The sequence below is a fragment of the Mustela erminea genome, chromosome 14 (genome assembly GCF_009829155.1).
Source record: "Mustela erminea isolate mMusErm1 chromosome 14, mMusErm1.Pri, whole genome shotgun sequence".
Lineage (NCBI taxonomy): Eukaryota > Metazoa > Chordata > Mammalia > Carnivora > Mustelidae > Mustela > Mustela erminea.
In genome coordinates this window covers 38484556-38500154 of record NC_045627.1, presented here as the reverse complement: position 1 = coordinate 38500154, position 15599 = coordinate 38484556, and the positions used below count along the sequence as shown (strand labels likewise).

The following is a 15599-nucleotide window of genomic DNA, read 5'->3' as shown; positions in this document are numbered from 1 at the left end:
TAGCATAAAACTGTTACATAAAAGTGGTGACTGATCTCTGTATTCTCATTCTGCTATGTCTTCTTTTTCTCTTTTGGTGGGACCCATATATAATAGAAAATTGCCCAGGAACGAGAAAAATTTGCTGATGAAGGCAGTATATTTTACACACTTGGAGAATGTGGACTCATATCTTTTTCGGACTACATTTTCCTTACAACTGTTCTTTCCAGTAAGTATAAATTTTTCTTTTTATTCATTAATAGGGTGCTTACAGGACTATAAAAAAAAGTTGATGGAGGGGAAACAACATGTTTGTAGAGTTAATGAATTATATATAAGTTACATATAATTTCATATGTTTGAATTCTGTATAACTTATATATAGAACCACCTGAGAGAAAAGGAAGAAAAATAAAGTGTCAGTGTAAAGGTAAGGAAAAAAAACCCCTAAAAGTTAAATCTGCCTTTAAGTGATTGAAGCCCTGTTATTTGTAAAAATAGATTATACATTGGGGCACCTGGGTGGCTCAGTGGGTTAAAGCCTCTGCCTTCAGCTCAGGTCATGATCCCAGGGTCCTGGGATCAAGCCCCACGTGGGGCTCTTTGCTCAGCAGGGAGCCTGCTTCCTCCTCTCTCTCTGCCTGTCTCTGCCTACTTGTGATCTCTCTCTGTTAAATAAAAAAAAAAAAAAAAAAAAAATCTTTAAAAAAAAAAAATAGATTATACATTGCCTGGTGCTATATAGCCTTTATTAATGTTTCTACTTCCTCATTAAAACACATATTGATCTATCATTTCTCCACTGAAGAAGAAAATTGGCTCAGTTTTTGCAATTGGGTTGAATATTCACTTTTGAATCTTAGAGGATTACTTCTTAAAACACAAAATTTATATTTGACTCATTTAAAACACTGATGAATTGCTGATTTTTTTAAAACTAAACAATTTGTTTGATAAATATGCTACTCTATATGGCTTTTTTTTTTCCTAACCATTCAGAAAAACCAAAAAAGTATGTTTCTAGCTTTCTCTGTATACTTTATTAAAATCTGTCTAACTTGGGGCACCTGGGTGGCCCAGTCGGTTAAATGTCTGCCTTCACCTCAGGTAATAATCACATGGTCCTGTGTTTCAAACCTCGCCTTGGGTTCCCTGCTCAGCAAGAAGCCTGCTTCTCCCTCTCCCTGCTGCTCCCTCTGCTTGTGCACATGCTTAGTCTCTCTCTCTGTGTCAAATAAATAAATAAATAAAATCTTAAAAAAAATTTTAAAAATCTATCTAAATTGAACCAAAGAGATCTGATTCGTATGTTTGAAAGAGGCGATCCTGAAATTTTTTTCAGGTGTCACTTATCAAACAAAAATAACTGCCTCTTCCTCCCTTCTCTAGGCTAGTCATCTGTAAAGATAAAACTTTAAGGTAGTTTGTAATAAATGACATATGCAATAGACAGTTCCTGCCATAGCTCTTCTGCCTATTCTTACCCTTCTTCCCTCCACTGACAGAAAAATGAAGAAATATAGGCTAATATGCCTTACCACAGCTGTCTTTGGGATACCAAAGTGTCTGAATAAATTCATGTGGTGGACCAGTGCTCTAACAATGTAGCTATGTATCGATTTGTTACAAAGATCCAGAATAGTGAGCTAAAAAAAAAAAAAGAACACTTATGATCTGAAGTTGAGTATTGTTAAAGCTAGTTGTTATTTTGGTAGGGCATGGTTTTCCACAGTAGACTTCAGTTCAGATCTTAGCCCACCACTTCTTAGCTTTGTGATTAGGGGCAAGTCAGTGAATTTGTTCATCTGCTTTGTTTGCAAAGTGAAGGTGGCAATAATATCAAATGCAAATTAACTTATTTGAGGATTGTAATATCATGGATCTGAAGTACCTAGTTCAGTGCCCAATATTTTACAGTTTACAGTTCTGCCTGGATTTTTATTTTTATTTTTATTTTTTATATTTATTTATCTATTTGACAGAGATCACAAGTAGGCAGAGAGAGGGGGAAAGCAAGCTCCTCACTGAGCAGAGAGCCAGGTGCGGGGCTGGATCCCAGGACGCTGAGATCATGACCTGAGCCGGAGGCAGAGGCTTAATCCACTGAGCCACCCAGGTGCCCTTGCCTGGGTTTTTATTCTTGATATCCTATCACAGAATGCGATTTCATTCCTGATTTTGAAAGATCCATAAATCTTGTCATTTAAAAAAAAAAAAAACCAGCAGAATTGATAGGAGTTTTTAAGCCTTTTTTGAGACTTTGAATAGAATTTGCATTCAATAGGCATGATATGTCAGAAAATACTTCTTTAAATGAAGAGACCAGCTTGGAGAACTGTACTGATAATACTGTGTGCAGTGGCAGTAGTCCCTGTACAAATGTCTGTTGAGCTGAAATAAGATTTTAATTTATAGCTACTATTCAGTCCTATTACCTTCTTATCTTTCAAAGCGTCAGAAGAACTACAGAGCAGAACCTTCAGATTACCAAGCACACTGTGTAACTCCTTTAATTCAGCCGTTTAAGGCAGGTAAAATCGCACTGACCGGTAAATTCTGGAAACCACTCCAAGTACCTCTACTGGTCTAGGCACCTTTGCTTTTTGTGGCCAGCTCCTAGCTTAAATATAGTGGGTGATTTACAAAAAGTACTTAGTATTACAATGTCACATACAGTTGACCCTTGAACAACTCTGGGGTCAACAACTCCCCAACCCACACAGTTGAAAATCTATAAAAAACTTTGAATTCCCCCAAAACTAACTACTGATAGTCTACTGTTGACTGGAAACCTTACCGAAAACACAAATTCAATTAGCACATATTTTGTATGCTATATGTTTATATACTGTACTCTTACAATAATGTAAACTGGAAAAGAAAATGTTTTTAATACAGCCATAAGGAAGAGGAAATACATTTGCAGTACTGTACTGTATCAAAAAATTCACATGTAAGTGGACCCCCGTAGTTCAAGCCTGTGTTGTTCAAGGGTCAAGTGTGCTTTCTGTATTGTCAGGAATTAGAAAATATAAGGATATGATTTTGAGGTTTTCTCTTTATACCAATGGTTTTAAGCATTTTGATGATTATATACCTCTAGTGTTTCTTTTTTTTTTTTTAAGGTTTTGTTTATTTGACTGACAAAGATCACAAGCAGGCAGAGAGGCAGACAGAGAGAGTTGGGGAAGTAGACTCCCCGCAGAGCAGAGAGCCGGATTCGGGACTTGATTTCAGGACCCTTAGATCATGACCTGGGCTGAAGGCAGAGGCTTAACCCACTGAGCCACCCAGGTGCCCCACCTCTAGTGTTTCTTAACTTAGCACTATTGATGTTTGACGCAGGATTAATTTATTGCTTTGGGGCTATCCTGTGCATCGTAAGAGGTTTAGCAACATTCTGGGTTTCTACCAACTAGATTCCAGTAGCACACCTGTTCCCTCTCTCAATTGTGGCAATCAGAAATGTCTTCAGGATTGCAAAATACCCCTGGGGGTTGGGGATAGGAAGGAATCATTCCTGGTTGAGAGCCACTGCCCAATTTGGAACAAAGTTTTTGTTTGTTTCATTTATGTTATTATGTACATTGATTTAGTATTCTTCGTGTTTCCTGCCTCGGGGGTTCTTTAACTTTTTAGATCTGTGGGTTTATACATTTCATCCAATTTGGAAAAAATTCAGCCGTTATTTCTTGAGATACTTTTTCTTCTATTTTGGGGACTTCAGTTACACATATATTTTCCTCACATCAACCTTACAATATTTGTACTATTATTATCTTCATTTTACAGGTGAGGAAATTGAGGCATACAGAGGGTTATATACAAAAAAAATTTGTTCCAAGTTCCAGAGTAGGTAGATGATTCAGGGTTTGTACCCAGGCCAATTGCACCATCTAGGCTCCTGCTGATTGGCTTTATGTCTGTGGTCACATGTTTAGCAGTGATAAGCCATAACTTACATAGTGCCTCTTCTTTCTCTCAGGCTGTCAGAAGGTTGGTCATAAACTGTCCTGTAAGTAATGGGCAGTTCAAGCAGTCTTATAATCTGAACGTTGCACATTGCATTGTCCACTTACCTAGCTGACCACTGTGGGGGGAAATGTGCCATAGGGATTATACTGAGATCAGTTCTTTCCCATGTCCTAGCTTGCAGCTAGGATGATAGGAAATGAGGCTCTCAGGGGATCATCTTCCTTGTGGTTAACAAGATTTCATTACAGTCTAGACAAACTAAATGGTTCCCAAATCATCCTACAGGAGACAATGCAGTTCTTTAAACATCAGAAGATTTGCCAAGGAGTGGTTTGGGACAAGGAGACGTGAATTAGCGTTTTTATTAATCTATTAACTCTGGTGGACAACAAGGGCTGTTCTGATTTCTAGCAGAAAACCAGTGGAGCAATGTAAAACAGCATAACCCAGACAGTGCAGGACTGTCGTATTTCTAAATAGCTGGATTTTTTTCCAAAATTGATAGACTCAGTATTGTTCAAGAAATTGCCATCATTTTGAAGAATATGAACTCTGTGCCCAAATGGATTGACATTTAGACCTCCACATACTTTAAAAGCTCTACTATGTTGTCAAAAATAAAATTTGACAGCTATACATAGCAAGTCATTCATTTCCCTTCTTGATTTATAATTACTGCTGCTAAAAATAAGAACAAGAAAGCTGCTCTTCTAGGATGCTTGACTGGCTCAGTCAGGGAAGCATGCAGCTGTTGATCTCGAGGTCATGAGTTTGGGCCACACAATGGGCATAGAACTTTAAAAGAAAAAAAAGAGTAGGCAACGATGTAAAATAAAGTTAGATCCTTATTAAAGAAATGAAGAAAGAGAAGGGAGGAAGGGAGAAAAGAAAAGCTTTTCTTTAAAAAGCATATTATATAAATAAATATTTAAAAAGCATGTTATTGTAATTTGACCTATTAAATAGAGTCAGTTCTTCTTATTTAAACTTTTTTAGAAGTTTGATTTTTAGCTAAACAAGAATATCTTGGACACCCACCAAGAGTAACAACCAATTTGGCAGAAATATTGTGTACTTTTAATCACCAGTGGCATAATTTCTCACTCTAATCTGTATGTGCTTTGGATAATGGGAGCCCTCTTTGGCCAACTGAAATTTTTTAAACACTTTTAAAAGTTTTAAACACTGTCACACACACACACACACTTAAACCTATATACCTCATAAACCCCTTTCCTACTTTATTTTTTTCTCCTTGGCACTTAGCATTTAACGTTCTATAGAGTTGATTTCTTTTTCTTATTTATGTATGATTACCTGGAATGTAAACTGCATGACAGTGATCACAGGGTTATAATGCTATTCACTACAAATTTTTAATGGTATTCACTATAGATGTATCTATTCCACATAAAGCATTGATTGAGGCAAAGTGACAAAGCAAGACTATAACATTTTTTAAAAATTTTATCCAAAAGGAAGTTTAGCAAATGTAAGACGCATCTTTGCTGTTTATACCCTAACTTGAAAACAATACTTGTAGTTATTGTCTTTAGTCTGCATCCAGTACCACTGGAATGAAGGAAATGTGTTTTTCAATTAATCAATTTCCACACAAGCTTGACTTCTTATAATTCAGAATTTATGTATTTATATCTTCCCTTTACTCCTAATTCACGCATTCTGTTGCTTTATCACATATCTGTGTGATCAGGTTTGATGGATTAACTTGAAGAATTTTCTACATGAGCCTTAGCATCTGCATTATATAGAATATTAAGTATTTAGTAAAAAACTACTTAGCAATAAAGTCTAGATTCATTCTGGGCAAGATAAAGAGATTGTTAATAATTACTATTATTAAATAATTTCAAAAAGCCTCTGTTCCTTAAAATAGGTTAATAAGAATTAATGAGAATACAGAAGTATGATTATTAATGGCTTAATTATCTGCACTAACCAACTGCAACATTAGCTGATGGTCTTAAATCTAATTTTTTAATTTTTTTAATGAATTAATTAATTTTTTATTTTTTTCAACATATACTATTTGTTTCAGGGGTACGGATTTGTGATTCATCAGTCTTACACAATTTGCAGTGCTCTCCATAGCACATACCTACCCAGTGTCCCATCATCCAGCCACCCCATCCAACCCCCCACCACTTCAGCAACCCTCAGTTTATTTCCTGAGATTAAGAGTCTCTTACGGTTTGTCTCCCTCTCTGGTTTCATCTTGTTTCATTTTTTTCCCCTCTTTCCCTATGATCCTCTCCCTTCTCAGTTTCCACTTATCAATGAGATCATATAATAATTGTCTTTCTCTGATTGACTTATTTCACTTAGCATTATACCCTCTAATTCCATCCACGTTGTTGCAAATGACAAGATTTCATTATTTGATGACTGCATAATATTCCATATTGTGTGTGTGTGTGTGTCTAACCACATCTTTATCCATTCATCCGTTGGTGGCCTTCTAGGCTCTTTCCATAGTTGGACTATTGTGGACATTGCTGCTGTAAACGTTGGGGTCAAATCACTACATTTGTATCTTTGGGGTAAATACCTAGTAGTGCAATTGCTGAGTTGTATGGTAGCTTTACTTTCAAATTTTTGAGGAACCTTCATACTGTTTTCCAGAGTAGCTGTACTAGCTTGCATTCCCACCAACAATGTAAGAGGGTTCCTCTTTCTCCACATCCTCACCAACATCTGTTGTTTCCTGACTTGTTAATTTTAGCCATTCTGACTGGTGTGAGGTGGTATCCCATTGATGTTTTGATTCATATTTCCTTGATGCCAAGTGATATTGAGCTCTTTTTCATGTGTACAGTTGTCCTTTCATTTTCATTTGTTTCCATGAATTTTTTAAATTCTTTTATTTCCTGGTCGACCCATTCATTCTTTAGTAGGATGCTCTTTAGCTTCCACTTATTTTAGTTCTTTCCAACTTCCCTCTTGTGATTGAGTTCTAGTTTCAAAGCATTGTGGTCCAAAAATATACAGGGAATGATCCCAGTCTTTTGGTACCAGTTGAGACCTGATTTGTGACCCAGGATGTGATCTATTCTGGAGAATGTTCCATGTGCACTAGAGAAGAATGTGAATTCTGTTGCTTTGGGATGGAATGTTCTGAATATATCTGTGAAGTCCATCTGGTCCAGTGTGTCATTTAAAGCTCTTATTTCCTTGTTGATCTTTTTTTAGATGATCTGTCCATTTTAGTAAGGAGGGTGTTAAAGTACCCTACAATTATTGTATTATTGTCGATGTGTTTCTTTGATTTTTTTGTTAATTGGATTATATAATTGGCTGCTCCCATGTTATTGGCATAAATATTTACAATTGTTTTAACTTGTTGGACAGACTTTTAAGTATAATATAGTGTCCTTCCTCATTTCTTATTATAGTCTTTAGTTTAAAATCTAATTTTTCTAATATAAGGATTGCCACTCCAGCTTTCTTTTGATGTCCATTAGCATGGTAAATTGTTTTCCACCCCCTCACTTTGAATCTGGAGGTGTCTTTGGGTCTAAAATGAGTCCCTTACGGATGGTATATTGGTGGGTCTCTTGTTTTCTTATCCCATCTGATACCCCATGTCTTTTGATTGGGCATTTAGCCCATTTACATTCAGGGTAACTATTAAAAAATATGCATTTAGTGCCACTGTATTACCCGTAAGGTGACTGTTACTGTACATTGTCTCTGTTCCTTTCTGGTTTTTGTTACTTTTAGGCTCTCTCTTCGCTTAGAGGACCCCTTTCAATTATTTCTTCTATGGCTGGTTTGGGGATCACAAATTCTTTTAGTTTTTGTTTGTCCTGGAAGATTTTTATCTCTCCTATTTTCAGTTACAGCCTAGCTGGATATAGTATTCTTGGCTGTGTACTTTTCTTATTTAATACCCTGAATAAATCATGCCAGTTCTTTCTGGCCTGCTAAGTCTCTGTGGATAGGTATTCTGTGAATCTAATGTTTCTACTGTTGTAGGTTACAGACCTCTTGTACCGACATGCTTTCAGGATTTTCTTTGTCTCTAAGATTTGTAAATTTTACTATTAGATGTTGGGATGTTCACCTATTTTTTAATTGATTTTGAGGGGGATTCTCTGTGCTCCCTGGATTTTTATGCCTGTTTCCTTCCTCAAATTAGGGAAGTTCTCTGCTGTAATTTGCTCCAGTATACCTTTTGTCCCTCTCTTTCTTCTGGGATCCCAATTACTCCTAAATGTTATTCTAATATTGTTTGGTCTTATATCATTACTTATCTGTCGAATTCTCCCCTTTGTGATCCAATAGTTGTATCTAGTAGTTGTTTTCCCTCTTTTTCTCAGATCTTTATTTTTCATGATTTGGTCTTCTGTATCACTAATTCTTGCTTCTGGCTCATTTATCCTAGCAGTTAGAGCCTCCATTTTTTATTACAACTCATTAATAGCCTTCTTGATTTCAACTTGTTAGATTTTATTTCTCCGGAAAGGAATTTTCTAGTATTTTCTGTGTTTTTTTTCAAGTCCAGCTAGTATCTTTATAATTGTCATTCTGAACTTTAGTTCTGACATCTTACTAATGTCTGTATTGATAAGGTCCCTGGCAGTTGGACTGTCTCTTGTTCTTTTTTTTTTTTTTGAGGTGAGTTTTTCCTTTTTGTTATTTTGTCCAGAGAAGAATAGATGAATGAGAGAACAAAGTGCTTAAAGGGTAACAACAACCCCAGAAAATATACACTAAGCAAATCAGAAGAGACCTGAAACTTCAGGGAAAAGAAAGGGGGGGGAAAAAAATAATATTATCAGGTTGGTGAATAGAACAGAGCTAGATTTTGGGTGTATTTTGGTCTGTTAGAAGAAACTGCCTCAGGACGCCCGGGTGGCTCAGTTGGTTGAGCAGCTGCCTTTGGCTTGGGTCATGATCCTGGTGTCTTGGGATCGAGTCCCACATCAGGCTCCTTGCTCCACAGGGAGCCTGCTTCTGCCTCTGCCTCTGCCTGCCACTTTGCCTGCTTGTGCTCTCTCTCTTACTCAAATAAATAAATAAAATCTTAAAAAAAAAAAAAGGAAAAAACTGCCCCCCAAAATTTTAAAGAATGTATATGTATGTGTATATATGTGTATATACACACACACATATACACACATATATATGTATTTTTTTACATATATATATCTTACATATATATACACACACGCACACACACAAAATAAGGGTAAATATAATAAAGGGATGGAATATGACCGTAAAATGAAATTTTAAAAAGATTTTTAAAAAGGAATTGATAAGATGTTGGTTGAAAAGGAAAGAAAAAATTTTAAAAATACAGAAAAAAATTAAAGAAAATAAAAAGTAATTAACTTTGAAAGACTACAAACTTATGGGGGGGGAAAGCCATGAATTCTATGTACTGTATTTCCTTAGTGCTGGAATTTTGCTGTTCTCATTGATTGCTAAACTTGGCCTTGGCTGGATGTTCTTGCAGATCTTCTAGGGGAGGGGCCTGTTGCAGTGATTCTCAAGTGACTTTTCCCCAGGCGGAATTGCACCCCCCCCTTACAAGGGTCCAGGCTAAGTAACCTGCTCAGGTTTGCTCTCAGTAGCTTTTGTTCCCTGAAAGCTTTCCATACAGCTTTGGAGGATGAGAATGAAAATGGCAGCCTCCCAATCTCCAGTCCTAGAGGAGCAAGAGCTCGGGGCCCTACTCCTCAGTGCGCCCTCAGAGAAAAGCAGTCAATCCCTCCTATCTCCCTGGTCTCTGGCAGCGCTCTGTGCTACCCAGCCTGTGACCAAGCATTTCTATCTTTGGTGCACGATTCTGTTTGGAGTATCCAAACCCTGCAGATTCCTGCAGTGCACTCCTGTGCTGCTCCTCCCAGGGGAGAGAGGGGAGTCTCCCCAGATCTGCCACTTATATGGTCCCTGCTTGATGAGTAGTGGCCCGACTGTGCCTCAGATTACAGTTTATGACAACCCTGAACTAAGAGCCCACTCCTTCGGCTCAGTCCTTGCAGCCAGCTTCCCCACTCCGATACCTGGGAGCTCTGTCACACTCAGGTACCCCTGGTCTTTCTGTGACCCTGAGGGTCCTGAGACCATACTGTCCCAGCAAGGGTTCCACCCCCTACTTAGCCATTGAAGTGACATCCTTCAGCAGAGCAGACTTATAAAAGTTCTGATTTTGTGTTCCGCTGCTCTGTCATTTGCCCGTAGCTGGCTGATGGAGGCTCTGTCCTCCCAAATAACTCCTTTGATTGACTTTTCAGAAAATGGTAGCTTTTCTGTTCATAGAATCGCTGCTATTCTTTTCTTTGATCTTTTGAGTTCGTAAGTGTTCAGGATGGTTTGATAACTAATCTATCTGAATTCCTGAGATGAGACAAAATTTAGGTCTCCTACTCCTTCGCCATCTTACTCATCTCTTGGTCTTAAATCTTATAATAGAAGTCAGAGGTTTTTCTTATAACTAGGTGCAGAGAAAGATCATCCGGATTTTTCTAGAATGCTACACAGCATTTATTGATTTGGATCATTCTTGCTAATGCTAAGATTCATTAGGTAATGATCGTATGACTTAGAATCTGGATCTTGGCCACTGACAATTATGAAATATTTACTTTTGTGCTCTTTGTCTCCATATGTGTTCTAACTGAAGTTATTGGCATGGTGGGCTTGTGACATGAAAACCATTCTAGATAGCTTCAGTAAGTAGTAATAAAACAATTATAAAAGTTTATTATTAAGCATCTTTTTTACTAGTTACTTTTTTACTTTTTTAGTAATTATTAATCTTTAAAAAGCCACCAGAAAAATCAAAAGCCAAACATGCTACGGAATGTTCAGTACCCAGGAACAGACCTAATGAAAGTCAGGCATAATTCAATGTATTCTAATTTTGATTCCCTTTTCAGATTTTGAGCAATCAGTGCAGAAATTGAATTGATTTTCACTATAGCAGGATTTGATACACTGACAAGTAAACCACATTCTCATTGTGACACTTATTTCTCACAAATGTTTTGAGAAATTACAACAGCATTCAAGTGAAAGTTTGTATTTAATTTCTCTTGCTATCTAAACTCAGGAGCCAATCACAAAGTGTATGTGACTTGGAGATAATGGTGCTGATTAGTGCCATTCCATCTAATGAAAATGTTACAGAAGTTAGAGTGAAAATGTTTTTCAACCTAAGTGATCTGTTGAAAAATTCAGGCAAGGCAACATACTGAGACCTATCAACAGATATAAGGCAGCTACAAATCTTTTTTATTGGGACATCAGAGTTGGGGAAGTTACAGAAAAAATTTGGTTTAGCTATTAATCTGGGTAAGTTTCTTATGTCTAGGATTATCTACCATTGCTAAATTGACATTATGAGGAGTAAAACAAAGGAGGTGAAAGGCTGACCTTATTCCATTGTATTTCTCTGCCTGTAAGAGATGCATAGAATTTTAGAAATACTTATTTGCATGTTCTAAAGCCAAAAGTATCTCATTGTATTGATTACCAGTAACTACTTTCTCTGCCATTACCTGATCTTAAGATTAATTTGTCGATTTTATAATAATGCAGCTTTTTCAAAACAATAAAATAATATTTTTAAATGTATCAAATAATTAAAATGCTAAATTCATTTTCAGCCAGTTGTATCTGAGAACACTATGCCATTTCTCTAACAGCTAACCCTGCTGTTAGAGAAAGTTGAAACATTTTCATCTTTGTATCAACAATCACATAAGAATTTTAGCTCAGATGAGCAAGAAATAAGTGGTATTGTGTTTAACTCTCTTAGATCTGCATATGACTGAGAAGATTAAAATGTTTTCTTTATCTGCAAAAGGAAGTTAATATTTTGGGAACAATTGCTTAAGATTTCTTCTGTGGGATCACAAGGCTAGAGAAGAACAGAGACTAAAAAGAAGCAAATTATGGATTATAACAAAAATAAGACTGAAATGTAGTTTGACTGTATCTTGAGGATTTCATAATTTTACACTTTAAGAAAACTAGTTGTCTACCTTTTCGTACTTATGTTTTATTTGAATTGATCCATTTTCACTTTTTTAAAATTCTAATAAAATTCTAATATTGACTTAAAATGTTAGAGAAATCTGGTTAAGGGCACATGATGTCTGTAGCTCTCCTATTTCAGGAAAAATAATCAAGCTAGGGCTGTGTTCTAAAGAAGAGGATATGAGTGAGATAGTTAGCAGTGTTTTCTGTATGCTTAGTGGACTGATGCTACCACCACAGTTATGTCTGCACACACTTTGTCCACTCATGAATGGCTTATATTGGCTTTGTGCTGCTTTTCCAGGGAGTCAGTTCTCTCTGATATCTGAGATTCAGGTAGGGACTCCAGAAGACAAAAGAGAGGAGGTCTCTCCTGGTTCTGCATCTCTGCCTTTGGCGCTTGGAAACAGAAGCCTAACTGCTGCATTTATCAATGGGCTAAAGTTCATGGAACAAGAAAAATAAAACTTCAAAATAGACTAAATTCTCTGCTTTCAAGAAAGTGCCCTCAGGGACGCCTGGGTGGCTCAGTTGGTTGGACCACTGCCTTCGGCTCAGGTCATGATCCCGGAGTCCCGGGATCGAGTCCGGCATCGGGCTCCCAGCTCCATGGGGAGTCTGCTTCTCCCTCTGACCTTCTCCTCGCTCATGCTCTCTCTCACTGTCTCTCTCTCTCAAATAAATAAATAAAAATCTTTAAAAAAAAAAATAAAAAAAAAAAAGAAAGTGCCCTCACCTATAAGATTATTTCTTTTTCTCCTTCATTCTTAGATCAAAACTACCTTTCTCTTAGCATACCTCAATTAGGACTTTGTGTTTTTTAAAACAAACATTAGAATTAAAAAAAAAAAAAATTTTTTTTTTTGGACATTGCATTGTGACTCATTATGGCTTCAGAAATATTTGCAGGAAAATGCTTATTATTCAAAAGAATCTCTAATTAGTGAAAGTTTAGACAATGGATATGGTATCAATCAATAATAACTTGAAGTAGGAACTGTGTCATGTGGTTTTATATCTCCAAAATACCTAACACTATATCCTACTAATACTGTTCATTCTAAGAATATGTGAGCGAGGGCGCCTGGGTGGCTCAGTGGGTTGAGCCGCTGCCTTCGGCTCAGGTCATGATCTCAAGGTCCTGGGATCGAGTCCCGCATCGGGCTCTCTGCTCGGCAGGGAGCCTGCTTCCTCCTCTCTCTGCCTGCCTCTCTGCCTACTTGTGATCTCTCTCTGTCAAATAAATAAATAAAATCTTTAAAAAAAAAAAAAAAGAATATGTGAACGAAAGGACGTTTGGGATGTGGCTTCTCTGAGTCCCTTTAAGTAGAAAGGAGACCCAGCCCCCCACCCATCTGCATACCCTTTATTACAGTGTGAAATGGATCTCAGTTTACCTTTCTTTTGTCCCTAGAACAAATTATGCAAGTTTTCCAGATTTCAGCCTCTTCTAATTCTTCTATCCTATCTTCCTCAAGCTCCATCCTGTCCAGTTTTTGTTCTATTGGTAGTTGGGATGGCTGTATAAGAATTCAGTCCTTAATAATTGATGATCTTTAAAGATCTTCGTTTATGCCTCCCGAGCCCCACTTTTTCACATTGTTTGTCTCTTAGAAGTTGGACTGGAATCAAATATATCTGTCTACCTATATAGTTGACCTTTCCTTAAAACCACAACTTAATGGTATTTGGTATGCTTAGGCTTCATTCTGTGTTGTTTACCTGTTCCTGTAACAATTTCACAAAATGCTTATTTGTTGTGCTGGGGAATTTGAGGGTACACAAGGGAAATCAAGGCAATAATAGTGGTTGTCATGGAATGGTTTCCTTAATAACTACCTCTTTTTTTTTTTTTAAGATTTTATATGTTTCTTTGACATAGAGCGCAAGAGAGCACAAGCAGGGGGAAGGGCAGAAGGAGAGGGAGAAGCAGGCTGCCCACTGAGTAGGGAGCCGGACACAGGGTTCCATTCCAGGACCCTGGGATCATGACCTGAACCAAAGGCAGATGCTTAACCAACTGAGCCACCCAATCACACTGCTCCTTCTGAAGAGGTGTTCAACACAGTATCTGGCACATAATAAGTACTCCATGTATATTTTTTGGCTAAATAAGTATCTAAGAATTTTTCTGAAGATTTAATTTGGTATACAATACCAATGTATACTAGTAGTCCTGCCTGGTATTTAAAACTGCTTTAAAATAATAGCTGTTCTCCATGAATATATATATATATACATAATAAAATCTAGAAAATTAGAATAGCTTAATTTTTCTATTTAGACACTAAACTGAAAAAACAAGTAACTTTTGGGTGAATGCCAAACCAAGTCACATGTAAAGAGGGTCCTTCAAATTAGCATGAATTATGTGTCAAACATCCAGTTTCTTTATTAAAGCAGTTAATCCTAAGCATCTATGCAGTAAGTTGTATCTTGGCATAAGCTGTCACTGTGGCTATGATTGAGCATATGGAGTGGACAAAAAACACAAAGAATGAAACAAAAGTCAAGCAAGATAATCTTTTTTAAAAGATTTTATTTTGGGGCACCTGGGTGGCTCAGTGGGTTAAGCCTCTGCCTTCAGCTCAAGTCATGATCTCGGGGTCCTGGGATCAAGTCTCACATCAGCTCTCTGCTCAGCAGGGAGACTGCTTGCCCCTCTCTCTCTCTGCCTGCCTCTCTGCTTACTTGTAATCTCTCTCTCTGTCCAATAAAAGAATAAAAATCTTTTTTTTAATTTTTAAAAAAATAATAAAAAGATATTATTTTTAAGTAATCTCTACACCCATCGTGGGACTTGAATTTACAACCCCAGGATTAGGAGTCTCATGCTTTACCAACTGAGCCAGCCAGGCACCCCTGTAAGTGTTTATTCTTTAAGATCTTTCAAGACAGGAATGGGAATCTCTCTCATAGCATATGTAATTTGGACATAAAAATAGTAACATGCATTTGAAGAAAATATATTCCTAAAGTAGAGCATGACCTTAATCAAGAGTAAAGCACTGGCATGCCTTTCAGAATCTTGATCCCAGGAACGCTTGGGGAATCCAAGCTTTTTGACATCTCTGGCATTGAATACTCTCCTGTAACATAGCTGTCAAGCAACAGTGTAAGGAAGAGCAATTTAAATGACAGACTGTTTCTGGCAGCTCTCAGAAGGTCATCCAGTAACTGAGGCTGAGATGCAGCTCGAAGACAGTTATATACTATGAACTGGAGACAGCTATTTCTTCTCTTCAGATAGGATGTTATAAATCTTTTTTTGAGAATCAGGGCTGAAATGTATTTTCTAGAAAAATGTAAATGGAATAATTAGAAGAAATAAGTCTATACAGCTGAAGCCTTGCTGAAGGAATTCAGATAGTTTTCACAACCTTATGAATTTTTCAAATCCAGGTATTTAACATGTAATGTTTCATATTCTTCAAAAAAAAAAAAAAAAAAACCTTTCCAACTGACATTAAATAACTAAATCACACTGAGATGCAATAAAGAATAAAGAGGTCTCTTTATAGCCATTGCAGAGTCTATATGTCATGATGGTAAAGCTCATGTAGTTTCTTTCATTTTTAGGATTTCCAAATAAAAGCAAGACTAAGTAAATGTGAATTTTAAGTCTGTTCCAA

At 36.9% G+C, this 15599-nt stretch overlaps 1 protein-coding gene across 4 annotated transcripts in view; it reads left to right on the top strand.

Annotated features, from left to right (window-relative positions):
• The window catches only part of MICU1 (mitochondrial calcium uptake 1), a 247798-nt gene that overhangs the window by 135171 nt on the left and 97028 nt on the right, over positions 1-15599 (top strand). For all 4 annotated transcript variants that reach the window (XM_032313604.1, XM_032313603.1, XM_032313602.1 and 1 more), the window contains one exon: positions 97-211. In XM_032313604.1, coding sequence (XP_032169495.1) covers positions 97-211 — 115 coding nt within the window. The remainder of the gene's footprint in view (positions 1-96; positions 212-15599) is intronic.